The sequence below is a fragment of the Miscanthus floridulus genome, chromosome 1 (genome assembly GCF_019320115.1).
Source record: "Miscanthus floridulus cultivar M001 chromosome 1, ASM1932011v1, whole genome shotgun sequence".
Taxonomy (NCBI): domain Eukaryota; kingdom Viridiplantae; phylum Streptophyta; class Magnoliopsida; order Poales; family Poaceae; genus Miscanthus; species Miscanthus floridulus.
The window spans coordinates 147,111,690-147,138,243 of NC_089580.1; the positions used below are offsets into that span (position 1 = coordinate 147,111,690).

The following is a 26,554-nucleotide window of genomic DNA, read 5'->3' on the forward strand; positions in this document are numbered from 1 at the left end:
TCACAACAAATCAGCCAGAATAATATTTCGTCTTATTTTTTCAGCGAAGCGAATGGGGCAAAAATCTCACAGAAGGAAGTTGAATGGATGAGACCAGACTTGAAAAGTTGAAATAGATCGAGAAACAACGACGGAGCATGCACCGGGCAATTAGTGGATCGACCGATGACACTCTTTGCCGGTAGAAGAAACAATAACATTGTACTGGTAGCTAATTTTTTTTTCTTTACTAGAGTGAAGTTAGGTCCATACAAAATACTGAGAGCTTGCATGTTTTGAACAATAATTGAGTTATTACCGGGCAGTAGGGCTACGAAATATCTGCAACAGTTTTTTTAGATGAAAAAATGCACAAGCTTGTTCAGCAAGAAGAAGAGCAGCCAACCGGTTGAATCATCAGAAACTAAAATGTCAAGCTTAAACCCAAGGAAAAATTTAAAACCCGAAACCCACTAGTGCCGCCCACACGAATTCCCGACCCCAATGGCGACATCGCTGCCGCAGAACCCTAGCTCCGGCGATCCCTCCGATGCGTCGAGCCTAGCAGCCGCGGCGGTCGAGGCGCCCGCGCGCGTATGGAGATCCCTCGTCGCGCGCCTCCCTCCCCTCCCGGACTCCTCCAGCTTCCTTGCTGCCGTCTCCGACCTCCAGCGCAGCTACCTCGGCGTCCGCCGTCCCCGCCGCCGCAGGCGCTCCGCTCTACCTCTCCCGCTCCGGCCCGCGGCCGCACACTCCGCTCGGTGAGATTCCCTGCTATTGGCTTGCGCTTGACCGTCATATGCTGGTTCCTAGAGTACAGCAGCTACCTGCGTGCTTGGGATTCGAACTTTGCGTTGTTAGCTAATCTAGGAGTGTCACCGTAGTGATCATTTAAGAAGTGTCACTGCGAGCTTTTGTTTGAACAATGTCACTCGTGTGCTTGTTTGGGATTTTGCTTTGCGTGTGTCCTTATGTTAGATTGTGGAACTTGTGCCAGTTTGGGGGCAATTATAAGATGCGGGATTCGTGGAACTCGGTAGATTGTTTAGACACAGCTCAGTAAAAGCAACAAAGGGCAACCCGTCGTTTTCCTTAAGCTAATGTTTTGTTGACCTATTTATGTGGCTAATGCTATGGACCTATGGTATACTATTTTGTGAATGCCGTTGATAACTGCGAAGCAGTATTATTTGAAGTTCTTGCGAACTGTTTATTCGTTCATTGTAGGATTGCTGGTGAGATGCCCAAAGCCTTTATTATCTTAGATGACGTTGTGCAACACACCCTGACTAATTTGCACAGTATTCACAAAAGCTTACTATTTTGGCAGGCCAAAGCTGAGGTATAAATTTAATACATACCTTTGACATATTTAAAGAGATGTATTTTATTCCTTGTGTTATTTACTATTTTACCTGTGGAGCATTTCTTCTCAGGGAACAAATTCTCAGAAAATGTACTTTATGATCTTTGAGAGAGGTCCAAGGGCTTTTGTTGATGCAACGTATCAAACACTCACTAGACTCGGAAGCAATGGACGTCCAGTCCAATACATTTTGCATTCTGCATCTGATATGGTGTCAACAAAACTTGCTGCCTTGACAAGCATGCAACACTGCTTGGCCGCTTTTCTTGCAGAGGTTTGTTTACTTCAGTTTATCAACTGTAATTATTATACCATAGTAATAATCCTATAATTGTAATTCTCTCTCAGCTTATGTCTAGGAGAGTAAACTTTATCTTTAGTATTTTCAATGTTAACTTTTTGGCTACTTTCAAACATAACTGTTGTACTACTCTGGTCAAAAATCAAACTCACAGTTTTCATCATGGACAATAATGCTTTGTGTTACAGGCATATAACACATACATTGTTTAATCTCTAGCTTGTCTCCTCTGTAGATTCATTCTGAAGTTGATAAATGCAGAGAAGGATTAACTGAAAACTCAGATAAATCTCTGCATACATTGTTCATTGTTTTAAATACGACATTCTCCAAGTTGGAGGTATCACTTAGAAATGCTGGCGAGGTATGCAATGTTATGTTTCATATATTCTGATCTTTTTAGATGGACTTCTTTGTTGTTTTTAACCAAATACTTTCAGGGGCAAGATGAACTATTTACACATGATGGAAATTCATATGAACTGTTTGGGAAATTGCCAGAAGTCGATGTAGAGAGTTCAGAATGGACAGAGGCCTTGGCAACAGATGGTACAAGTTTAGTCTATCAAAACCTTCAGAAGTTAGATAGTTTTCTGTCCTCTCAGGTAAGCATCTCTATCTTCCTAAGACAACCACACATTTCAACCTCTTTTGCTCAAGTCTTCAAAACTAGCGATCTTTGTTGTTGAAATACATTAAGAGTGCAATTCGTTGTATTTGATCTATAGTTATACTAACAAAGTTTTGATGCTACCTGTTTAGGCCGCCTGTAAATAATGTATATGTACACAACAGCCAATGACTTTGCTGATTAGGATTAGCAGTAGGGTCAAAGTAAAAGCTACTAGCAACCACATTGGACAAGTGTTGAAACATCAAAACTCAGCCACATAGATAAGCTGATGATGTGTCCGGGCCGAATTTGTATAGTTGTATCTCATTAGGAGAATACTAGTGCGGTACCATTTTATGAACTTTTTTTTTCTGTTCTTTTATGTCTGTAGTACTTGCTAGAAATAACTTTGGCTTCATCACTAAATCGGCTGCTATAGCCTATAGTTCCCTTTTTTCTGAAATTTTATAGTGCTTTATACTTATATGTATGTTCCTTACGAATCTATTTAAAGCAATGTGTTGATTAATAACTACCTGAAAATTTGCTCTATAATTGTAGCTCTCGAGGCATAAAAGACCAAACAGATTGACCATATACTGGTTACCCTATACATGTGGAGCAGTGGGTCTCTCTGTGTGTTCTCTGTGGCTTTTACGCCATAGCAGCTTGATGGGAAGTCCTGATATCGACAATTGGGTTCGAGATGCTAAGGAGTCTGTGGCTGGATTTTGGGATGAACATGTTGAGAAACCAGTAAGATATTTTGTAAATTCACACTTCTATTATTTATATTTTATTTTCAGTATGGTAGCGTAAGTCACTAAAGTAAATAACATGATTTAGTGGGGAAGACCAGAAGAGGCTTCTCGGATTGTTTATACATCATATACATGAGAAGTTATGTGAGGTACAGGAGGAAGCTTGCCAGCTTGGTCTTATTAGCCTGTTAGTGGAGATATTTTATATCAAAATGCAAATGCAGAGAATTAGACAGAGTGCTGACTGCTGAGAAACATGCACGTGCGTTGCAACGGGACATACAACTTGTTGCACGGTCATTTAGACTGGCCCATACCAATGATAATGAGCTAGCTATCTTTGTTGGATTTTAGTGGGCTTGTTCCAACTTCCAACCTTATTTCAATTAAATCAAATAAATTCCAAAGCCCATAATAAATGTTAAGTGCAAGAAAGGATTAATCCCGTATGAGAAATTGACTCAGCTTAAATGGATGGCCATTGTGCTCACCTGCTGTGACTTTAATAAAGGTGGAATGCGAGCCACATGCCCACATGTGTGCCAAGTCATGACGCGCATGGGCTCTGGTGGCCAGGCCACAACATGAGTGGTGTGTCATGTGGGGCCGCCCCTATGCAAGGAAACGGCGCGCCCGAGACATACGCCGCGCCGCCAAGCGCGCTGCTGGGGCCGCGCCGTCGCCCTCTGGGCATGCAGGGCAGGTTGAGCCGTCTAGTGGCTAGGATAGAAGAGTATCAAATCAGTTCCTTAGATTAAGGAACAATTATCTCCTGGTTTGTTAGCCTCTAAGGTTTATTTAGTCTGGTACGGTGGAATGGAATAAAGCAAGCAAGATATTATCATCTAACCTCTATTCCTCCCTTCTTCCCAAACCGGCTAAGCGCAGAGGGGTAAAACCTCGCCTTAGTCACGGATCGCGACTACGAACTACGTAGTCGGGGTCCTGCTACCCTTAACGCCGACGCTCTTGACAACCTGGTATCACGATCCCGGCGTTCCTCGCCTGTGCGTGGTACCTCTCCACCGCCGCCGCCCTCTGCATCTTCATCGGCCGCCGCTCGCAGCGCCTCCATCATGGGGGACACCGCCGACCTCAAGGCCACCTTGGAGACCTTGGCCGCCACCCTCAAGACCCTGCAGACCTCGGTCGAGGCCAATTCCCGGGCCATCGAACGTCTGGCAGCCGACTCACGATCGCCCTCCGGCAAGTCCGTCACCGGCGAGCACCACCAGGACCGTCCACCACGGTTCCAGAAGATGGATTTCCCGCGGTACGACGGCAAGTCCGATCCTCTCATCTTCATCAATAGGTGCGAGTCGTATTTTCATCAGTAGCGGATCATGGAGGAGGAGAAGGTGTGGATGGCCTCCTACAACCTGGAGGAGGGCGCCCAGATGTGGTACATCCAGGTCCAGCAGGACGAAGGCATTCCGTCCTGGCGGCGTTTCAAGGACTTGCTGAACCTCCGCTACGGCCCTCCCCTCCGATCCAACCCCCTCTTCGAGCTGGCGGACTGCAGGCGCACCGGCTCCGTCATCGAGTACCAGGACCGCTTCCAGGCGCTCCTTCCCCGTGCAGGGCCCCTTGACGAGGCTCAGCGGGTACAACTCTTCACCGGCGGCCTGCTACCGCCGCTCAGCTTCGACGTCGAGGTCCATAACCCGCAGACCCTCGCTGGCGCGATGAGTTTGGCCCGCAAGCTGGAGTTGCGGGAGCAGTACACCGTGACGCCACCCCGCACTGCCACGCGCGGCCTCCTGCCGGCGCCCGTTCAACGTCTCGCCCTTCCAGCGCCTCCCGCAACGACGTCATCCACATCGACTACCGCCATCGTGGAGGGCCGGTCGATCAAGCGCCTCACCACAGCCGAGCAGGAGGAGCGCCGCCGCTTGGGCCTCTGCTACAACTGCGACGAGAAATTCGTCCGCGGTCATAACAAGGTCTGCAAACGCCTGTTCTTGCTGGACAGCATGGTGGATGACACGGAGGAGGTTCCGGAGTCGTCCGAACCGGCGGCTGCCGAGGAGTCTCCCTGTTCTCGCTTCACGCCATAGCGGGTGTTCGTTTCAACGACACCATGCAACTCACCGTCAGCCTCGGCGGTACTTCGCTCCTAGCGCTCCTGGACACGGGGTCCACACACAATTTCATCTCCGAGTCCGCGGCGCAGCGCACTGGCCTCCATCTACAACGCCGCCCCCGGCTCACGGCGACAGTGGCGAATGGTGAACGCGTCTCCTGCGTGGGTGTCATCCGCGGGGCCGCGATCGCCATCCACGGCGACACCTTTCATGCCGATTTGTTTGTCATGCCCCTTGCAGGTTTCGACATGGTTTTGGGCACTCAATGGCTGGCAACGTTGGGCCCTGTCCTCTGGGATTTTGGTGCCCGACGCATGACGTTCCACCGGAACGGCCAGCCGGTATGTTGGCAGGGCGTCCAGGGCCCCGAGGCGACCACCATCTGCACCACCACAGCGACGCCATCTCTGCTGGACGAGCTCCTCGCCTCCTTCACCGACATCTTCGACGAACCGCACGGGCTGCCACCACCCCGCGCCCGCGACCACGGCATCACTCTTGTTCCCGGTTTGCATCCAATCGCGGTGTGCCCCTACCGCTACCCGGCCACGCACAAGGACGAGCTGGAACGCCAGTGCGCCGCAATGCTGGCGCAAGGCCTCATCCGACGGAGCTCCTCGACGTTTTCCTCACTCGTCCTCCTCGTCAAGAAAGCCGACGGTTCGTGGCGGTTCTGTGTCGACTACCGCGCCCTGAACGCCATCACCGTCAAGGACGCCTTCCCGATTCCCGTCGTCGACGAGCTTCTAGATGAGCTCCACGGTGCCAAGTTTTTTACCAAGCTCGACCTGCGTTCGGGCTACCATCAGGTCCGCATGCGCCCCGACGACATCGCCAAGACGGCGTTCCGCACCCACGACGGTCTGTACGAGTTCCTGGTCATGCCGTTCGGGCTGTGCAACGCCCCGGCAACGTTCCAGGCCCTGATGAACGACGTGCTGCGGCCTTTTCTTCGTCGATTTGTACTCGTGTTTTTCGATGATATTTTGATCTACAGTCATGGGCGGATCATCTTCGCCACCTGCGGGCCGTCTTCGCCATGCTGCAACAGCACCGCCTCTTCGTCAAGCGCTCTAAATGCGCTTTCGGCGAACGCTCCATCGCCTACTTGGGGCACGTCATCTCCGATGCTGGCGTCACCATGTACCCCGCCAAGGTGCAGGCGGTCTCTGACTGGCCCCAACCCTGCTCGGCGCGTGCAGTGCGGGGGTTCTTGGGCCTGGCGGGCTATTACCGCAAGTTCGTCCATGACTACGGCGCTATCGCATCTCCGCTAACGGCGCTGTTGAAGAAGGAAGGCTTCACCTGGAACGACACCGCCGCCGCGGCCTTCCAGGCTCTGAAAGCCGCGGTCATCTCGGCCCCAGTCCTGGCGCTTCCGGACTTCGCACGGCCATTCGTCGTCGAGTGCGATGCGTCCACCCACGGCTTCGGGGCGGTGCTGATCCAGGGCAAGCACCCCATTGCGTACTTCAGTCGGCCGGTGGCGCCCCGACACCGCTCCCTCGCCGCCTACGAGCGCGAGCTCATTGGCCTCGTCCACGCCATCCGCAACTGGCGTCCATATCTTTGGGGTCGTCGCTTCACGGTGCGCACAGACCACTACAGCCTGAAGTTCCTCCTCGACCAGCGCCTCGCCACGATTCCGTAGCACCATTGGGTTGGGAAGCTGCTCGGGTTCGACTTCACCGTCGAGTACAAGCCCGGCGCGCTCAACACGGTTGCGGACGCGCTCTCCCGCCGCGATACGGACGACGGCGTTGTGCTGGCCATCTCCGCGCCGCGCTTCGACTTCATCACGCGTCTTCGCCAAGCTCAGGCCACCGATCCGGCCTTGGTCGCCATCCGGGACGAGATCGCTGCAGGATCGCGCGCTGCCCCGTGGGCTCTCACCGACGACCTGGTGACCTACGACAGCCGCCTGTATGTGCCACCGACATCGGCCCTTCTTCCGGAGATCATGGCCGCGGTGCATGAGGACGGCCACGAGGGGGTGCAGCGCACTTTGCATCGTCTCCGCCAGGACTTTCACTTCCCCGACACGCGCCGCCTCGTCCAAGACTTCGTGCGTGCCTGCGCCACGTGCCAACGCTACAAATTGGAGCACCTCCACCCGGCCGGCCTGCTCCTGCCCCTTCCGGTTCCGACGGCGGTCTGGGCTGATATCGGCCTCGACTTCGTGGAGGCGCTACCACACGTGCGGGGGAAGTCCGTCATCTTAACGGTGGTGGACCGCTTCAGCAAGTATTGCCACTTCATCCCCCTCGCGCACCCGTACTCGGCGGAGTCCGTGGCCCAGGCGTTCTTCACCGACATTGTACGCCTCCATGGGATGCCACAGTCCATGGTGTCCGACCGGGACCCCGTGTTCACCTCCATGTTTTGGAAGGAGCTAATGCGACTCATGGGCACCAAGCTACACATGACGTCGGCATTCCACCCACAATCGGATGGCCAGACAGAGGCGGCCAACCGCGTCATAGCCATGTACCTGAAGTGCTTCACCGGCGACCGCCCACGTCAATGGCTCCGCTGGCTGCCGTGGGCCGAGTACATCTACAACACGGCGTACCAGACCTCGCTGCACGACACGCCCTTCAGGGTGGTCTATGGCCGCGATCCTCCAACCATCCGCTCCTATGAGCCCGGGGACACGCGCGTGGCTGTTGTGGCCCAAACGATGGCGGAGCGCAAGGAGTTCTTGGCGGCCGCGCGGTACCGGCTGGAGCAGGCCCAAGCTGTCCAGAAGCTCCATTACGACAAGCATCACCGGCACGTCTCCTACGCCGTGGGCGACTGGGTCCTGCTCCGCTTACGCCATCGCCCGGTCGCGTCGCTGTCCCAGACGCCCAAAGGGAAGCTGCAGCCACACTTCTTCGGGCCCTACCGCGTCACGGAGCTCATCAACGACGTGGCTGTGCGCTTCGCCTTACCCCCGCGTGCCAAGCTCCATGATGTCTTCCACGTCGGCCTCCTGAAGAAGTGGGTGGGCAACCCGCCAGATGCTCCGCCACCTCTCCCAGCCATGCACAACGGTGCGGTCGAGCCGGAGCCGGAACACGCGGTGCGCGCTCGCCTGGCCCGTGGGATCCGCCAGGTGCTCATCCAGTGGAAAGGCGAACCTGCTGCCTCTGCTACATGGGAAGACTTGGACTCCTTTCGTGACAGGTTTCCATCCTTTCAGCTCGAGGACGAGCTGCTCGTCGAGGGGGGGGGGGGGGGGGGGGGGGGGAGATGTCATGTGGGGCCGCCCCTATGCAAGGAAACGGCGCGCCCGAGACATACGCCGCGCCGCCAAGCGCGCTGCTGGGGCCGCGCCGTCGCCCTCTGGGCATGCAGGGCAGGTTGAGCCGTCTAGTGGCTAGGATAGAAGAGTATCAAATCAGTTCCTTAGATTAAGGAACAATTATCTCCTGGTTTGTTAGCCTCTAAGGCCTATTTAGTCTGGTACGGTGGAATGGAATAAAGCAAGCAAGATATTATCATCTAACCTCTATTCCCCCCTTCTTCCCAAACCGGCTAAGCGCAGAGGGGTAAAACCTCGCCTTAGTCACAGATCGCGACTACGAACTACGTAGTCGGGGTCCTGCTACCCTTAACGCCGACGCTCTTGACATGGTGTGACTCCAGCAAAGGTGTAGCTCCAAACTGGCATATTGATCGAGTGACAGATGGACAAGGGAGAGACTGACGGACCAAGAGGGATGGGAGTAGGAAATGGACTTATGGAGAGAGTGAGGGGTGGAGGAAATTTCTGTACTTTTAATATTATATAGGTAGATACAGATATAGATTAGCTGCAGTCTTTTGTCACTATGGTATTAGATGGCCTGCCAACGCATCCATGTGTTCCTTAAAGGAGACTTTGCGCATAGAAACAAGCTTAATCGAAGAGTTTTTGTAAACTGTGGGCTGTTGTAGTGGTATAAATATTTTTTATATATTCAAATTTTGTGTGAATCATTGAAATTTTAGACCGCTGCTGCAAGTTGATCTATTTCAGCTGAGAATTCCTTACTCCTAATTGAAGTTAAAATGGAGTTCTATAGTTCTGAAGTTAGTTTTACTACTGTGCTCAAAACATGACTGTTTGTTCTGTATTTGTTGCTCACTAGATCATTTCCATTAGAGATGAGCTTTTCGAGACATTCAAGCAAAGAGATAAAGGTGTAATGGAAAATCAAGAGGTCCAACTGACTGAAGATTCATTGCGCAGGTTATCCATCATTTCTATCTCTCTAATTTCTAGTGACTATGCTAGTTTCTTGATGCCAATGTTTGCTTTTTTACCTAACCATCGAATAGATACAGTTTCACCCTGCTGCGAAAGCAAAAGTAACATATTCTGGGGTTACCAGCTTTTACAGCTTGAGCACTTAAACTGCTTTGACTTTAACCTGCATGGCATAGGGTGGAACATAACCAAAAGGGCCAAAAGGATAACATTTTGAGAAATAAATAGATACATCAATGCTGGCGAATTGCTATCTATTTGTCTTAACTTTAAGCTTCACCTGTTTTTATTGAAATAAATTTTGGATAGTCATATACCATATATACTTTTTGTTTAACATTTCACAATGGGTTATATCAATTAATCAGTTTACATTGTTTCAATATTGTACCAAACATACATGTCTTATAAGCAAATATAGTGGAGAAAACGACAATTAGTACGTACTGTATGCACATATTATATTATTCTGTAATGTAAACGGTTATTAGGTAATTTCCCTCTTTAATTGGTATTATATGTGTCGCGAAGCACTTTTGATATATAATTGAAACAGTTACATGTATGTATGTATGTAACAGTTTCAGGCCAAGTTTACCTATCTGGTTTCATATGATGTAGGAGTACTTTTTTTTTTCTTGTCTGGAAACTCTTTGATATTGTGTCTCATAAAGTATATTTTGCATTGTTTAACCCCGATAGTTACATCTTACATGTTTAGGATGCTAGTTGCCTTTTGTGAGCAAACAGAGGGTCGGAAGTTGCCGGAAGATTTATCAGTGCAGGCGATGTTGGAGACTCTCACGATGAGGTAAATCTATCTAAACTATAGTACTATACCAACAGTTGTTTGACGAACTAGCTGATTTATGCCAGCAATATTTCATATTCTCCAGTTTTTTTCATTTAAATTATGATTCATCGTCGTCAATGTAAGATTGGTGTATAATGCGTGGATGTATTGCTTGAGCCCCTTGGGCTGATTATATAGGAGTACATGACTTGGAGGGCAAGTAGCCTCTCCTAAAGATAAGGAAGGTTATCCTAGGATTACAATCAATCCTAAACTAACCATATCCGGAGTTGCCTAATATACTCTAACATCCCCCCGCAGTCACAACGGGAGCGCGCAGACGATGAGACTCGAGAATAAGCCGAAGAGATGACATCCCCCCGTAGTCGCAACCGTTGATGTGCCACAGATGTTGTGGCTGGAATGGGAGCCGAAGAGGCTTGTCAAGCAGATGGTAGCCCCTTAGTGCCGAAGTAGCCGAGGTCGAGGTGGACGTGATCAAAGACGTGGAGGAGGGCGCGGGTCCGAAGCGTCAGCGAAGGCGCCCGAATACACAAAATCAGCAGCCTCTTGCCGACAGGGTCAGTAGGATGATAGGCCGACTGCGATGGTAGATGGTGCAGCTAGAGAGCGCAACTGCATCTTCAACAATATCGGCGGCGGTGCCCGCGAGCGTGCGGCAATAGGCGCGGACTCGGACCGAGAGCCAGCGTGACTAGGACCAGCAGCATGGGTGGCGCCACCGCCTGAAAAGGCGGCGTCGCCGGCGAGGATGGTTGGATCACGAGCGTTGCCGCAGCAGCCTGAAGGGCACAACGACAACCTCGTCTTTGGGAGTGTCGAGGATGAAGCGATGACGAATGGTAGGGCGACGCAACCCGATCTCTGATCGGGAAAAAGAAAAAAAAACAGCAGCAGCAAGACGAACCATGGGGTACAATCTCGGATGCCCCTAGCAGTGCCCCATCCCCTCCCTTATCTCTTTCCAGGTCAACACGGACAAAGGGGAATAGAAATTAGGGACAGGAGGAACTGGCCGTCCAGCGGCCGAGCAGTAGGGGGCAGCGAGATGGGGCGAAGCCCCCACAGCGCGGCAACCCGCCAACGTGCCACCCCCGGGTAGATCGACACTCGACAGGGGCGGTGAAGATGGCGACACTCGCGGCGGATCCTGGCAGCGATGGGAGAGGTAGGTCTTTCTGTTGTTGGTTGACCACGACGGCGTGGCGGATCAGAAGGATCGATCGCGCATCCTACGAGGGCGCTGCCCCTGGTGGAGATCGATCTCCCCGGGGGCGGCGCGAGGGCAGCGGAAGCCGGAAGCCTAGGGTTAGAACCTGCGCTCCTCCCTAGCGCGCCCTCCCCTCGGCTGCGCTTCTCCCACCCATCTGCGCCGGCTTCCCTGTGCTGCGATGCCTGGGACTCCTCCCCCCTCTCTCAAATCGGCAGCCGCCGCCGCCGCCTCCAAGGCTGCCGTCCCCACGGTATCCAACCTAGACTTCGATGCCCAGGCCAAGGCCGCCGCCGCCGCCAAAGTTGCTGCGGATGCGGATGCCGCTGCGCGCCTACGCGCAGCCAACCGGAAGGCTATGAGCGCGATGCCACCCTCACGCGCGCCGCCGCAGCTGAGAAGGAAGCCCAGTCCGCCGCTTTGGAGTGCGACGCTGCCGCCGCTCGCGCTCGCGACGCCTTGGCACGCGCCGAGCAGGAACACGCCGCCACTGGTGCACCCGCGGACGGGGACGATGAGGACGACCTCTCCGATCACGCCTCCGACCACAACGACAACACCGATCTGCATCAAGCCCTCCTTCTGCAAGAGGCTGCTGCAATCGCCAACCTTCACTCCCAGGTTGTTGCGGTCTAGAACATCCGCAATCTTGTCACGGTTGTTCTCGACCTCAACGTCGGCAATTTCAATTGGTGGCGCGATCAGTTCCTCCTCATCGTTGGGAAGTATTCCCTTCAACACCATGTCCTGCAGGACTTACCGGCACATGGTTTCCCTGACTGGCAGCGCATGGATTGCGCTGTCAAGTCATGGATCCTCTGCAACATCTCCGACGACCTCGCCGCGACGATCTCAGCGTGCAACTCCACTGCCCGCGACACTTGGCGCGCCATGGAGTCCCAGTTCTTCAATAACCGCGAGACGCGCCCTCCTCCTCGACGCCAAGCTCCGCAACTTCGTTCAAGGTGATCTGTCCATCACCAATTACTGCAAGGAGCTCAAGCGCATGGCGGACACGCTTGGTGACTTAGGTGAAGTCGTCACCGACCGCACCCTCGTCCTCAACCTCATTCGCGGTCTGAATGAGCGCTTCAAGACCGTCGGCATGCATCTCTGGCGAGGGCGCCCCTTCCCCATGTTCCTGGACGCGAAGGCTAACCTCCTGGAGGAGCTGACGATGGAGAACACGTCGTCGTCTCAATCGACAGCACTCACCGCTTCCACCAATACGTCAGCCCCGTCGCGTCCTCCTGTTGTTAAGCAGCCTGCAGCCTCCAGCGCAGGCTCCGAGGGTGGCTCTGCTCCCTCCAAGAACCGCCGCGGAAAACGTGGCGGCCGGCGCGACGGCGCTGGTGGCAAACCGGCGCCCACTGGCACGCAGCCAGGTGCCCAGTCCAGCGCACCCTTTGGTGGACAGGGCGCGCCATGGCCCTCCTACCGCCCGTGGGCCAGGGCCATCCAAATGTGGCCTGGACCACAACCTGGGTAGCGGCCTCCACTTGCGCCACTGTCTGGCACCCCTCAGCACGCTCTGCTGGCCTAGCAGCCTTTTGAACAGCATGTTGTGCCTGCCTCGGTCCTGGAGAACACCGGGTCTTGGACTGCACCACCCCCCGGCTACTACCAGCTGATGGATAAGTCATGTGTGGCTGGTCTTTATGGGGCTGTTGTTGCTCATATGGTCCTTGTGGCTGTTTTTCTGTTTTTAGGACAGCATCTTAGACTAGAGGACAGCATCTTAGAGGACAGCATCTTAGACTAGAGGACAACATCTTAGCTAGGACAGCATATTAGCATCTTAGACTAGCATCTTAGACTAGCATCTTGGCATATGCTTGGCTGGCTAGCAGCCTATAAATATGTAACCCCAACCCCTCAGGTTGGTATGACATTTGTGTGAGCTTGTGTGAGAAATAGACAAGAAAATTGCCCCAACTCCTAGTGTCATCCTCTCTCGATGAGAGTAAGAATTCTCCTACTACCAAGAGTGAGAATTCAGCGACTAACAACTGGTATCGGAGCTCTATTATCCTGTAGCCTGAGCATCTCTTGCTCATCTTCTCTCCCAGCCCCACAACAGCCCCAGCTGTTGGCAGCAGCAGCTCCTCCGGCCGCTCCTGTTCACTCCTCTCCCAGCTCGTCTGAAGCAGCCCTCTCCCCACGCAGCAGCCCCCCGGTAGCGCGTCATGTCCGCAGGGCAGTCTCAGCGCTCGGTCGCCTCGAGCACGCGGCGTCGGCAGGAGGCCGAACTTGCCGCGGCAGAGGAACGCGAGCGAGAGGCGGCAGAGACCGCTGCGGCGGCGGCAAGGGCGTCGAGGCTGGCAGCGGCGGAGCTGGCAACAGCCAGAGCGGAGGCGGAAGCAGCGGCGGCGGCGAATGCAGCACGTGCGGCGGCGGCGGAGGTCGAGGCTCTGCGCGGCAGCATCGGCAGCTCCATTTCCGCTGACGACACCGCCGACGCGGACCTCGAGCTGCTAGAGAGGGAGGCAGCGCGAGCGCGGGCGGCGTAGTGGGCAGCCGCGCACGTCCACGAGCATGGTGGCAGCCCAGACAGGCGCGGACGCGCTGGCGGCGCTCCTGGAGGAGGCACGCACGGCGGTGGCGCTCCTGGGGCAGCCGCGCACCGCCCACGAGCGCGGCGGCAGCCCAGACAGGCGCGGACACGCCGGTGGCGCTCCTGGAGGAGGCGCGCACGGCGGCGGCGCTCCTGGAGGAGGTGCGCACGGCAACGGTGGCGGACGGGTCGATGGAGAGCGCGGCCTTCACAGGCAGTGTGGCTCTCTCTCCCCGGATCGGTACCGACGGGTCGATGGAGAGCGCGGCCTTCACAGGCAGCGTGGCTCTCTCTCCTCGGATCGGTACCGTGGTTACCACGGGCTCCAGGCTGTTGTCAGGGACGTCGGTCCCGGCGGTGGGTGGCCTACCCTCACCAAGGCCAACTACGTCGAGTGGGCTGCGGTGATGAGGGTAAAGCTCCAGGTGCGGCACATGTGGGAGGCAGTCCGGTACGGCGACGTCGACTACGACCTAGATCGACGGGCGCTGGATGCTCTCATCGCTGCAGTCCTGCCCGAGATGCAGTTCTCGCTTTCCAGCAAGCGGACTGCCAAGGAGGCTTGGGACGCCATCGCTGCGACATGCATCGGCAGCGACCGCGCCCGCAAGTCCACACTGCAGGCACTTCGCAAGGAGTGGGAGAACCTGACCTTCAAGCCAGGTGAGGACGTTGATGACTTTGCTCTCCGTCTCAACACTCTGTTGCAGAAGATGGTGCAGTTCGGCGACGACACTTACGGCGAGGAGAGAGCTGTCGAAAAGCTCTTTCGCTGCGTCCCCGAGAAGTACAAGCAGATGGCTCGCTCGATCGAGTCTCTGCTGGATCTCTCCACGATGTCGATCGAGGAGGCGATAGGTCGCCTCAAGGTCGTCGACAGCGATGAGCCACAGTCCCTCTCGGGGCCCATCACCACTGGCGGGAAGCTCCTTCTCACTCGGGAGCAGTGGCTTGCCAGCCAAGGTGCCCGGAGGAAGGGGGAGCCTTCTTCCGCGACAGGCGGCCGCAAGCGTGGCAAGCCACGCAAGGCGCGCAGAGACGCCCAGGCCGGAGCGCGAGGACGTGCCGAGGGTGATGCCCGCGGAGGCGCCCAGGGCGGCGCCGCCGGCAGGCACAAGCCGGCACGAGACGACGCCTGCCGCAACTGCGGCCAGCTTGGCCATTGGGCCAAGGACTGTCGACAGCCACGACGCGGCTAGGCCCACGTCGCACAGGCGGAGGAGGAGCCGGCTCTGTTCATGGCACATGCCAGCATCGAGCTACCTCCAGCGACACCGGCCGCAGCGGCTCTCCTCCACCTTGACGAGCCAAAAGCACACGCCCTCCTCGGCGATAGCTCCGGCAACGACAAGACTGACGGGTGGTGCCTCGACACCGGCGCCACCCATCACATGACCGGTCGACGGGAGTTCTTCACCGAGCTTGACTCTAGCGTCCGAGGCTCCGTCAAGTTTGGGGATGCCTCCGGCGTGGAGATCAAGGGCGTCGGCTCCATCATCTTCACCGCCGTGTCTGGTGAGCACAGGCTGCTCACCGGAGTCTACTACATCCCCGTGTTGAGGAACTCCATCATCAGCTTGGGACAGCTGGATGAGAACGGTTCGCGCGTGGTGGTTGAGGATGGAGTCATGAGGATTTGGGATCGCCGTCGTCGCCTTCTTGCCAAGGTATCCAGAAGCGCAAATCGACTCTACGTCCTTAACGTGCAGGTGGCACAACCCCTCTGTCTCGCTGCTCGTCGGGACGACGAGGCGTGGCAGTGGCACGAGCGTTTCGGGCACCTTCACTTTGAGGCCCTGAAGCGGCTCAGTGCCACAGAGATGGTGCGAGGCCTGCCGTGCCTCGACCATGTGGAGCAGCTCTGCGACGTTTGCGTGTTGACGAAGCAGAGGCGACTCCCCTTTCCACAGCGGGCTAGCTTTCGAGCCAAGGAGAAGCTCGAGCTTGTGCACGGGGACTTGTGTGGCCCGGTGACACCGGCCACACCGGGAGGACGACGCTACTTCCTGCTGCTCGTCGACGACCTCTCCCGCTACATGTGGGTGATGGTCCTCGGCAGCAAGGGAGAGGCTGCGGACGCCATCAGGCGCGCGCAGGCTGCTGCGGAGGCGGAGTGCGGCCGCAAGCTGCGCGTGCTGCGCACCAACAACGGCGGCGAATTCACGGCGGCTGAATTCGCGTCGTACTGCGCTGACGAGGGCATTCAGCGCCACTACTCCGCGCCGTACAGCCCGCAGCAGAACGGCGTCGTCGAGCGGCGCAACCAGACGGTTGTGGGGATGGCTCGGGCCCTCCTCAAGCAGAGGGGGATGCCGGCTGTCTTCTGGGGAGAGGCGGTGGTGACGGCCGTCTACATCCTCAACCGCTCGCCTACCAAGGCGCTCGACGGCAGGACGCCGTACGAGGCTTGGCATGGGCGCAAGCCGGCGGTCTCCCACTTGCGGGTCTTCGGCTGCCTCGCGTTCGCCAAGGAGCTTGGCCACATCAGCAAGCTCGACGACAGGAGCACTCCGGGAGTGTTCATCGGCTACGCGGAGGGCTCGAAGGCCTACCGCATCCTCGACCCGAAGACACAGCGTGTGCGCACGGCGCGCGACATTGTGTTCGACGAAGGGCGAGGATGGGCGTGGGACAAGGCGGTGGACGATGGCTCGGCTCCGACGTACGACGACTTCTCTGTCGAGTACGTCCACTTCGAGAAAGCTGGGGGAGTAGGCGGCTCTTCTTCGGTGAGCGCGTCTACCCCAGTCCCCGAGCCTCCACCGACCCCAGCGCCTGCTACTCCGACAGCACCACACTCTCCAGCCAGGACCTCGGCTGCGATGAGTTCTTCGCCGGCTCCACCACAGCCGGCAACGCCACGCACTCCAGCACCGACAGGCACCACTCCGGGCACGTCTACTCCACCACCAGCTCGTGTCGAGCACGGCCCAGTTGAGCTCGCTACTCCGCTCTCTCACGACGAAGAGCGCGTCGACGCGTACCACGACGGCGAGCCGTTGCGGTACCGTACGATGGAGAACCTTCTCGGCGACCAGCCGGTGCCGGGACCGGTGCCTCACGACCTAGAGGCGCAGTTGCACCTTGCGTGTGACGACGGCGAGCCTCGGTCGTTTGCAGAGGCCGAGAGACACGCGGCATGGCGCGCCGCGATGCAGTTGGAGATGGATGCGGTTGAGAAGAACCGCACCTGGGAGCTTGCTGACCTTCCTCGTGGTCATCGCGCGATCACCCTTAAGTGGGTGTACAAGCTGAAGAGGGATGAAGCCGGTGCCATCGTCAAGCACAAGGCTCGCTTGGTGGCACGAGGTTTCGTGCAGCAGGAGGGGGTCGACTTCGATGACGCCTTTGCTCCCGTGGCACGGATGGAGTCCGTGCGACTCCTCCGTGCGCTAGCTGCCCAGGAGGGCTGGCGTGTTCATCACATGGATGTCAAGTCGGCGTTCCTTAACGGCGACTTGAAGGAGGAGGTCTACGTGCACCAGCCGCCGGGATTTGCGATCCCCGGCAAGGAGGGCAAGGTGCTCCGCCTGCGCAAGGCCCTCTATGGCCTGCGGCAGGCACCGAGGGCGTGGAATGCCAAGCTGGATTCCACGCTAAAGGGGATGGGCTTCGAGCAAAGCCCGCACGAGGCGGCCATCTACCGACGGGGCAATGGAGGTAATGCCCTGCTGGTGGGTGTCTACGTCGACGACTTGGTGATCACCGGCACCAAGGATGCGGAGGTGGCGGCATTCAAGGAAGAGATGAAGGCCACCTTCCAGATGAGTGACCTGGGGCCTCTCTCCTTCTACCTGGGAATCGAGGTGCACCAGGATGACTCTGGGATCACGCTTCGACAGACCGCCTATGCCAAGCGCGTCGTTGAGCTAGCTGTGCTCACCGACTACAACCCAGCTCTCACTTCGATGGAGGAGAGGCTGAAGCTGAGCCGCGACAGCACGACGGAGGAGGTGGACGCTACGCAGTACCGGCGTCTTGTGGGGAGCCTTCGCTACCTCGCCCACACATGGCCGGACTTGGCATTCTCCGTCGGCTACGTTAGTCGGTTCATGCAGCGACCGACGACGGAGCACCAGCAGGCTGTGAAGAGGATCATCCGCTACGTTGCGGGGACTCTCGACCACGGCCTCTACTACCCGAGGTGTCCTGGGGCGGCACACTTCGTCGGATACAGCGACAGCGACCACGCCGGCGACATCGACACCAGCAAGAGCACGAGCGGGATCCTCTTCTTCCTCGGCAAGTGCCTCGTTAGCTGGCAGTCGGTCAAGCAGCAGGTGGTGGCCCTGTCCAGCTGCGAGGCCGAGTACATAGCGGCCTCCACCGCTTCGACTCAGGTGCTCTGGCTCGCTCGACTGCTTGGTGATCTCCTCGGCAGAGACACTAGAGCGGTGGAGCTCAGGGTGGACAGCAAGTCCGCTCTGGCCCTGGCAAAGAACCCCGTGTTCTACGAACGCAGCAAGCACATCCGGGTGAGGTACCACTTCATCCGAGGCTGTTTGGAGGAAGGGAGCATCAAGGCGAACTACATCAACACCAAGGACCAGCTTGCGGACCTGCTCACCAAGCCCCTTGGGAGGATCAAGTTCCTTGAGCTCTGCTCCAGGACCGGGATGGTTCAACTCTCCCACAAGACGACGCACAAGACTTAGGGGGAGAATGATGGATAAGTCATGTGTGGCTGGTCTTTGTGGGGCTGTTGTTGCTCATATGGTCCTTGTGGCTGTTTTTCTATTTTTAGGACAGCATCTTAGACTAGAGGACAGCATCTTAGAGGACAGCATCTTAGCTAGGACAGCATATTAGCATTTTAGACTAGCATCTTGGCATATGCTTGGCTGGCTAGCAGCCTATAAATATGTAACCCCAACCCCTCAGGTTGGTATGACATTTGTGTGAGCTTGTGTGAGAAATAGACAAGAAAATTGCCCCAACTCCTAGTGTCATCCTCTCTTGATGAGAGTAAGAATTCTCCTACTACCAAGAGTGAGAATTCAGCGACTAACACCAGCCGCACGCTGGACTTCCTACATGGGATCAGCAATATCTGGCATCGACATTCAGCACCATGACGCTGCAGCAGCCACAAAACAACAATGACTGGTACTTCGATTCAGGTGCAACCTCTCACATGTCATCACATTCCAATTCACTTTCACATACTACTTCCTCGCGGTATCCTACTCCATCGTCCATTGTTGTCGGTAACGGATCCTTACTCCCCGTTACATCCACTGGCTCTACAGTTATTTCACCATCTTTACGTCTTAATAATGTGCTGGTTTCCCCACAACTTATTAAGAACCTAATTTCTGTTCGCCAGTTCACTATTGATAACAATTGTTCTGTTGAGTTTGATCCAACTGGGTGTTCTGTGAAGGATCTTCTGTCTCGGAACGTGATCGTCAGATGCAATAGCTCCGGACCGTTGTACCCTCTCCGGCTGCCAGCTGCTCAATCCTTGGTCGCCGCCACCGAGTCTTCACTTTGGCATCGCCGCCTCGGTCATCCTGGACACGAGGCCCTCTCCAAGCTTGCGTCGAGTCTTCCTACTTGTCGTCATGATACTACTACTGTCTGTCATGCATGTCAATTAGGTCGTCATGTGCGTCTTCCATTTCATTTGTCAACTTCTCGAGCGTCCAATAAATTTGCTCTGATACCATGTAAGATTGGTGTATAATGCGTGGATGTATTGCTTGAGCCCTTTGGGCTGATTATATAGGAGTACATGGCTTGGAGGGCAAGTAGCATCTCCTAGAGATAAGGAAGGTTATCCCAGGATTACAATCAATCCTAAACTAACCATATCCGGAGTTGCCTAATATACTCTAACAGTCAAGAGAACATTTTCCCCTTTCACTACATCCCTTTAATGTTCTACCTCTTTTAAAGGAATATATTCTTATTTGTTCACAAAAGGAAACCTTGGTGTATGGTATTTTAATATGCATAATTAGAGATTTGGTTACTCTATGTACCTATGTTGTTATCCAATGACATGTGATAGCAACTAAAGCATGTTCGCTTGAACTTATCAGCCATACCATTTCAGCGAAATAACAGTGTTTTTCTCTCACAACAAATTAGCATCAGCATCAGCATCAGCATCAGCCGTTTTTCCAGCCAGCCGAACAGACGGAATAATTGGCCAGACTCGTAGGCAGTTTGGCCCTTTCAACTTCATGGTTGACTCATTTTAAGACCATTTGGGCTGGAAACTGTTAGCCATCCATTTGATGGATTTGACCCCAGATGTGAACATTGAATAGTAGAAAACAAGTTAATGCAAGAGACTCTTATCCAACATTTAATTATACTTAACAACCTCAGGAAACTCCCAACTTTGAGTTTATGATAACTCAGTAGTAGACTAGTAGTTGCCAGATGCTTCAGTAAACTAGTAACCCTTGTCAGCATGTATGCAATTGCTTCTATGATTCAGGGAATTGTTAGTGTGAAATTTTAGTCCTAATCATGTCACTTCTTATGACTAACTAGCATGATTGTATGTATGACTAATTAGTATGTCACTCGTGTACTTGAACTGCTTTGTGAACCGGCTGATATGCAAGTTTCTCTAGTGTTTGATGAATAATGACTACTACTGCTTTAAGTTTGGTAGTCTCCTTTTGTTCAGAGGTGTGAACATACAGTTCATATTTTATTAACCAGTTTCCTGACGAAAGTATGGGACTGCATTTATTTTCACTAGTCTCTTTTGATCGTTTCCTTTGTAGCACCGAACTCATGAATTGTATCTCTGTTTATATATGTGCACTGTGCAGATATGAGAAGGAATTGATACATCCAATTCAAAACCTGTTCAGTGGAGAATTAGCCCGTGCTATGCTTATTCAGGTTCGTTCCTGGTTTCCTATTTTCTGGGTACAATAATTGAAACAGTGTTTCACTGACCTTCAATTTTGAAAATTTCAGATTCAAAAGCTTAAACTGGATCTTGAATCGTAAGTTAAACAAATCACCATCTGAAGTTTTTGATAAGCTATATAAAGATATGCTTTGTCTTCTCTATTGTTCATTGTTATTGATAATTGAAGTGGTTTTACACAGGGGACTACTGGAAATGGATCAGATTCTTAGGGCAAATGCTATAAACTTTGCCGTTCTTGCAGCTCTGCCTGCTTTTGGTCTTTCACTTCTGCTGCTTGTGTTATTGCGAACATGGATTCAGCGTGTATGTATATAAACCATCAAAAAACATTTTCATGCTCAAAATTTCATTCCTCTGGTCTATCTGCAGTAATTGTAGGTCTACTACATCATGTCATCTTTCTCTCAGAGTTCAAACCATGGGTGTTACTTATCTTTACAGTTTATGTTGCATGCAAATGCATATGGAAAGTAGAAAGTAGAAAGGCATTATGGTAAATTTGGCTAACTAAACATCTGCATGTTCCACAGGATCATGGTGCTGAGGGAAGAGGTAATATTGCACGATGTCAACGGAGGCTGCTTCTTGTTGATGTAGAGAGAAGGCTTATGGAGTTTCAGCATTACAGGGATAATGGAATGGTAACTTCAAATATTCAAATATATATGAAATTCGTTCACTCTAGCATTCTTGCTTGAGTTTAACATATTTGTTTTCCAAGTATTGTTTATTCGGCTTTCTAATTGTGATCACTTTCACTATGCTTCTAGCACTTGAGTCTTATATATGAGCTTGTTCTCTCACCATATACAAAATTACCAAAATCGCCTTTTTTCCCTAACTAGTATCTCAAAGATGTGTAGATAAAATGTTTATTACTAATCTAATAGGCACCATGCAATAAATTTGAAGCGGCTAAAGTCTTGGATTATATGATATGATCATGCAATAACTCCTTGAAGTTGCTACTTTATAGGAGGAAGAGGCACGGCGCAAGTTTGGATTAGTACTTTACACGCTTGATAGACTGTGCAAAGCTGTTGAGTCTCACGCAAAAGAAACAGGCGAATGGTTAAGGTCAGTCTCTCTGCTCAAAGTCCTTCACCTCTCATCTTGGTTATTCTGGATCTGACGTGTAGGAAACTGTTTGCAATGCAGCTTGAGAGAAGATATTTTTGATCTGGCAAAGCTCGACATGGGAACGCCAGACAAGATGATTGTCGTGTCACGCTTGAAGTGGATGTATAACTGCTTGCTTCCATTCTCATCGAGCCGTTTGCCACGTCTCTAGAGCAGTGAGCAACTGAACGCCGTGTGTTGCATTTTGGATACTCCAGTTCAGCGGTAACTTGTAAAGATCCTGACACAGATACTTCAGCGGTAACTTGTAAAGATCCTGACACAGATACCTGGAGCTCTGGAAGGTTTGTTGGCCCTCTATTGTTGGAAGGATGGTTCTTACAAGCGCACATGATGTTTTGTACTCCCTCCAAGATTTGCACACAAGATTTGTAAATTTTATTAGAGCTGGATGAAGTACATCGTGAAGGGAGGAAAGAATTGGGTGGATACGTGTGCACCGAGCCCTCCGTGCGTACAGCCAGGGGGGTAGGGCATAGAAAGAGCACGCCAGTTTCTCAACTTGACAAATTTTGCCTTGCTTGGCCCGCTTGTTGATTTGGATTGGCCGGTATACCAAATTGTTTGCGTGGTTGGGCTACATGTGTGCGAGCATTGTACCTTCGGCCTTTGTTCCTGCCTGCCACTTGAAATGGTTGTTCCATATCCCATAGTAGTTCGTAACATGGTAACAGGATGCTGTTCTTTTTATCTATTCGCAGAAATAAAGGAGATGGGCACTAGTACAATCTTATTGAACTGTTTCATTTGAAAGAACATGTGTTATTATTCATGTGTGGCACTAGCGGCCACACAACACCCTGGGCCCCTTTCACTTGCCGATGATGGCGAGCAGCGCGTCCTTATAGTGGCCATGGGTGTTCTTGGCCACGGCGTAGGCGAGCTTGGCCCCGTACTGCCTGGCGTAGGCGTCCTTGATATCCTCCATGTCTGTGTCGGCACGTGACACGAGGACGCGGGTGAGTGCCGCCTTGGCCTGTCTATCCGCGTCGTCGCTGAACGCCCTACCGATCACCTCGCTGAAGTACTTTAGCAGCATGTTCGGCTGGTGCTGATACGATCGTATACGATCGTGGATTATTACTGCTGGCTGGTTTGGTGTGAGAGAAAAATATTGTTTTGGCTGAAAATTTACGATCAAGCGAACAGGCTGCAGGTCCTGATCAGTCGCAGGCAGGCGCAAAGAACAGATGAATCAGATCAGAGCGTTAAAAGAGTTTGGATTTATGATGAACTCTACTACTGGTATTCTTGATTGACGGCCTCTTCAAGTGGCTTGCCGTGCAGCTCCATGTAGATCCTGAAGGTGGCCCTGAGCTGGGGCTTGCTCCTGGTAGCCAGCAGTCCAGCACCCGCACCACCTGCTCGTTCTGCACTAGCTTGGTCGCCGCCGGCGCCGGTGCGGCCCTGACGGCGGCGGCCAGCGCCTTGGCCTCCTCAGTGGCGAGGTCCTCGCTGACGCGCGCGCCCTCGTACCGGTACGCGCTCACCAGCCCCACCAGCAGCTGCAGGCAGGCAGGCAGGCAATACGTGTTAGTGCGTCAGTCACAGCTGGCCTGCTGCTGCCAGGTCCAGGTGCCAGCAGCCAGCAGCCAGCAGCCCAGAACGAGACGATGTCGAAGGAAGCAGCGCGCGCGCACACTGGCGTTGGCGTCCCTGACGCGGTAGGCGACGTCCTCCTCGAGCGAGCGGTGGTAGAGCGCCTGGTAGGCGCGGCGTGCGCCGAGCTGGTCGGCGGCGGCGCGCGTGCAGGCGACCTCGACGAGGCCCTGCGGCGGGTGCGCCTTGTGCAGGACGTGGTGCGCCCAGCGCGCGTCGCGCTCCCACGGGTGCATCGCCCACAGCACCGCGGCGTCCTTGAACCGCGCGAACTCCGCCTTGAGGTGTAGCAGGTACTCGTCCTCGCACCGCTCGATACCGGCGCCCGCGCCGGCGCTCGCGGAGAAGAAGCCCAGGAAGCCGCGCCGGAACTGCGCCCGCTTCTCCGGCTGCCGCCGCCACCGCCCCAGCGCGGACACCAGCGCCGTCTCGTCCACGCCCAGCCCTCCCAGACCTGCATCCATTCATTGTATGGATCGAGCGCATTCTCATTTTCCAACATCGTGGCAGCAATTCATTAGCGCATCGCATGGGTATACACAAAACAAGTAATATATAAAATATAATAATGTACCGTACCCGCGAAGGCCCTGGTGAGATCTTGGTGCTTGTCGGCCATGGCCGGAGGCGGCGCCTCCTTCTCCTTGTTCTGCGGGTCCCTTTCCTTCCTGGGTGCCTGCGTCTGCCTGAGACGTGGCTGCGGCGACGCCGGCCGTGACGTTGCGGCGCTGCTGTTGCTGCCGGTTTGTGCGAGGAACTGCTGCATCGGGGTCCAGTGATGCCTCTATTCTATGTATATAAAGCTCGCCGTGTCACGATTGTTAGTTGATCTCCACCAATAGGCCTAACGGCCTATTAGCCCCTTGTCTTTCCTTTCTGATCGGGGGAGCCCAACCCTAATATGGTTCGCACAACACATATAAAAGGTAAGGTGGGGATAGCGACAGGAAGCTCCACCACACCGCCGCCGCCTCTGCAGGGTCACCACTGGATCGCCACCTCGTCTCCTCACCACCGTGCCGAGCACCGACGTCCACGAGGACTACACCGAGCCGGAGCTGTCTCTACATTGGACGCCTACTACGCCGCGGCGCCAGCGTCTACGCTGCTGCTGCGCCGTAACAGAGAAAGGCGAGGAGGCTTATCGAATCCACGGTTACACACAAAAAGGTAATAAACGATTCTTACATTGGTACCAGAGCCAGGTTACCAGTGTGTAACCCTAACCCTAACCGGGTAAAAGCAAAGAGAGATAGAGACCGGGGTGGCGGACGTCACTGTCTACCGGTCACCACCGCCACCGCACGGGAAAAGTGCCGGTACGGCAAGAAAAGAAAAGAGTTCCTTACGGATCTGAACAGAGAAGGGGTTCACGAACCTTAAACCCGTAAAAGCCTTCAACGGGAAGAGAAACAGTAGAAAAAAGAAGAAGAGTGGGTTCGGATTTGGCCGAACCCTAAGACCTAACCCTAATTTTAACCCTATCCCAAATCGGGTTGATCCCAAAAGAAGAAGGGGAAGGGGGAAGAAGGGGAATGAATCAGTCTCGGGGAAGAACAGTGAACCCTAGCATCTCGATCTCGAATCAAAACAAATCGGGTTCAACCGAACCCTAACCCTAACTCACATGGAGAAAGGGAAAAGGGGAAAGCCATTCGGATGAACTCCGAAAAGGAAAAGAAATCAAAAAAAAATGAAACCTACCCCAATCAGTTGAATCCGTAGAAAGAAGCAGATCCAAAAAGAAAAGAAAGAAGATTCAAAAGAAAATCATAGAAGGGGAAGGTCGGATTACGAACCCTAACCCTAGATCTAAACCCTAATCCCCACCTCAGGTTCGGATAAGAGAAGAGAAATCCAAATCGGAGAAAGGGGAAAAGAGGAATGGACCTACCTCGCCGTGCGTCGGAATGGCCCTTCGCCGGCGTGGGAGAAGAAGAGCCGAGCCGGGGGCAGCTGCTCGCCCGGCTCGGCCAAGGGGGCGCCGCGGCTAGGCCACTCGATGGCGGTGTGCTCACCCGTTGGGGAGCACGCGCGTCGGCGAGGGGGCCGACGACGGCGCCATGGTTGCTCCACCGCCGTAGTTGCTCGGTCGCCGCTCGGTGCTCACTACGCTGAGAGAGGAGAGAGCGGCGAAGACAGAACAAAGAGAGAGAAGCAGACAGAGCAAATGAGGCTAGGGTTTCCAGCCGTCATGGCCGAGCGTGGTTTTGACCCCACGAAGCCTGCGGTTGACCGTTGGATGCGATCCGACGGCGGAGCATGATCGGGCCGACCCGCGGCCCAGGCGGGCGAGTGCACCGGAGCGGCTTTGCCGGCCTAGGCCCAGGTTGCGGCCTGGGTGCGGCAGCACGCGCAGAGAGTAGCTAGGCTGGGCTATTTTGTTGGCCGGGCCGAAAGAACAGTGATCAATTTGAGTAATTTGTTTTCGTTTTTCTTTTTTCCAGTAAATGTTTATTTCCTAGAAATTGATTAATAAATTAAAGAAAATAGAAAAAGTAATTTTTTCCTGTGGGTAAAATTGAAGAAATTGAGTATACGTTTTCCACTGCTAGAGAAATTGTTTATTCTCCAGTTAATTTGTACCCTCGTGATATTTAATTGGAGAAAAAGAAAGTTATTCTGCTGCTAAAGAAATTGTTGATTCTCCAGTTATTATGAACCAATGTGGCATTTAATTGGAGAAAAAGAGATTTTGACATAATTATGATGTTGTTATTTTTTGACCAACGTTGTTAATAATAATATCATAATTTTAATAATTTATGCACTAATTCTATTTTTGCCCAACGGTGATGTAGAATTAGTGTATAAGAACAGTTATAAATTTTAATGATTTATGCATTAATTCTACTTTTGCTCAACAGTGATGTAGAATTAGTGTGTAAGAACAGTTATGAATTTTAATGATTTTATACATTAATTCTATTTCTGCCCAACGGTGATGTAGAATTAGTGTATAAGAATAATTGTATGTTTTGATTGCGACCAACGTTGGAAT

At 53.5% G+C, this 26,554-nt stretch overlaps 1 protein-coding gene and 1 pseudogene across 1 annotated transcript; one reads left to right on the forward strand and one right to left on the reverse strand.

The window, feature by feature from the left end:
• Positions 1-419: 419 nt before the first annotated feature.
• Positions 420-22,673, forward strand: LOC136497253 (protein DGS1, mitochondrial-like). Its single transcript, XM_066493052.1, has 14 exons — positions 420-740; positions 1,207-1,321; positions 1,416-1,619; positions 1,882-2,010; positions 2,087-2,251; positions 2,821-3,015; positions 9,220-9,320; positions 10,060-10,149; positions 20,708-20,780; positions 20,859-20,887; positions 20,994-21,117; positions 21,345-21,455; positions 21,791-21,891; positions 21,973-22,673. The coding sequence occupies exons 1-14, from the start codon at positions 484-486 to the stop codon at positions 22,103-22,105; spliced, it is 1,827 nt and encodes a 608-aa protein (XP_066349149.1). The 5' UTR covers positions 420-483; the 3' UTR covers positions 22,106-22,673.
• A 58-nt stretch (positions 22,674-22,731) lies between these two features.
• Positions 22,732-24,319, reverse strand: LOC136497262 (annexin D4-like; annotated as a pseudogene).
• Positions 24,320-26,554: the final 2,235 nt, after the last annotated feature.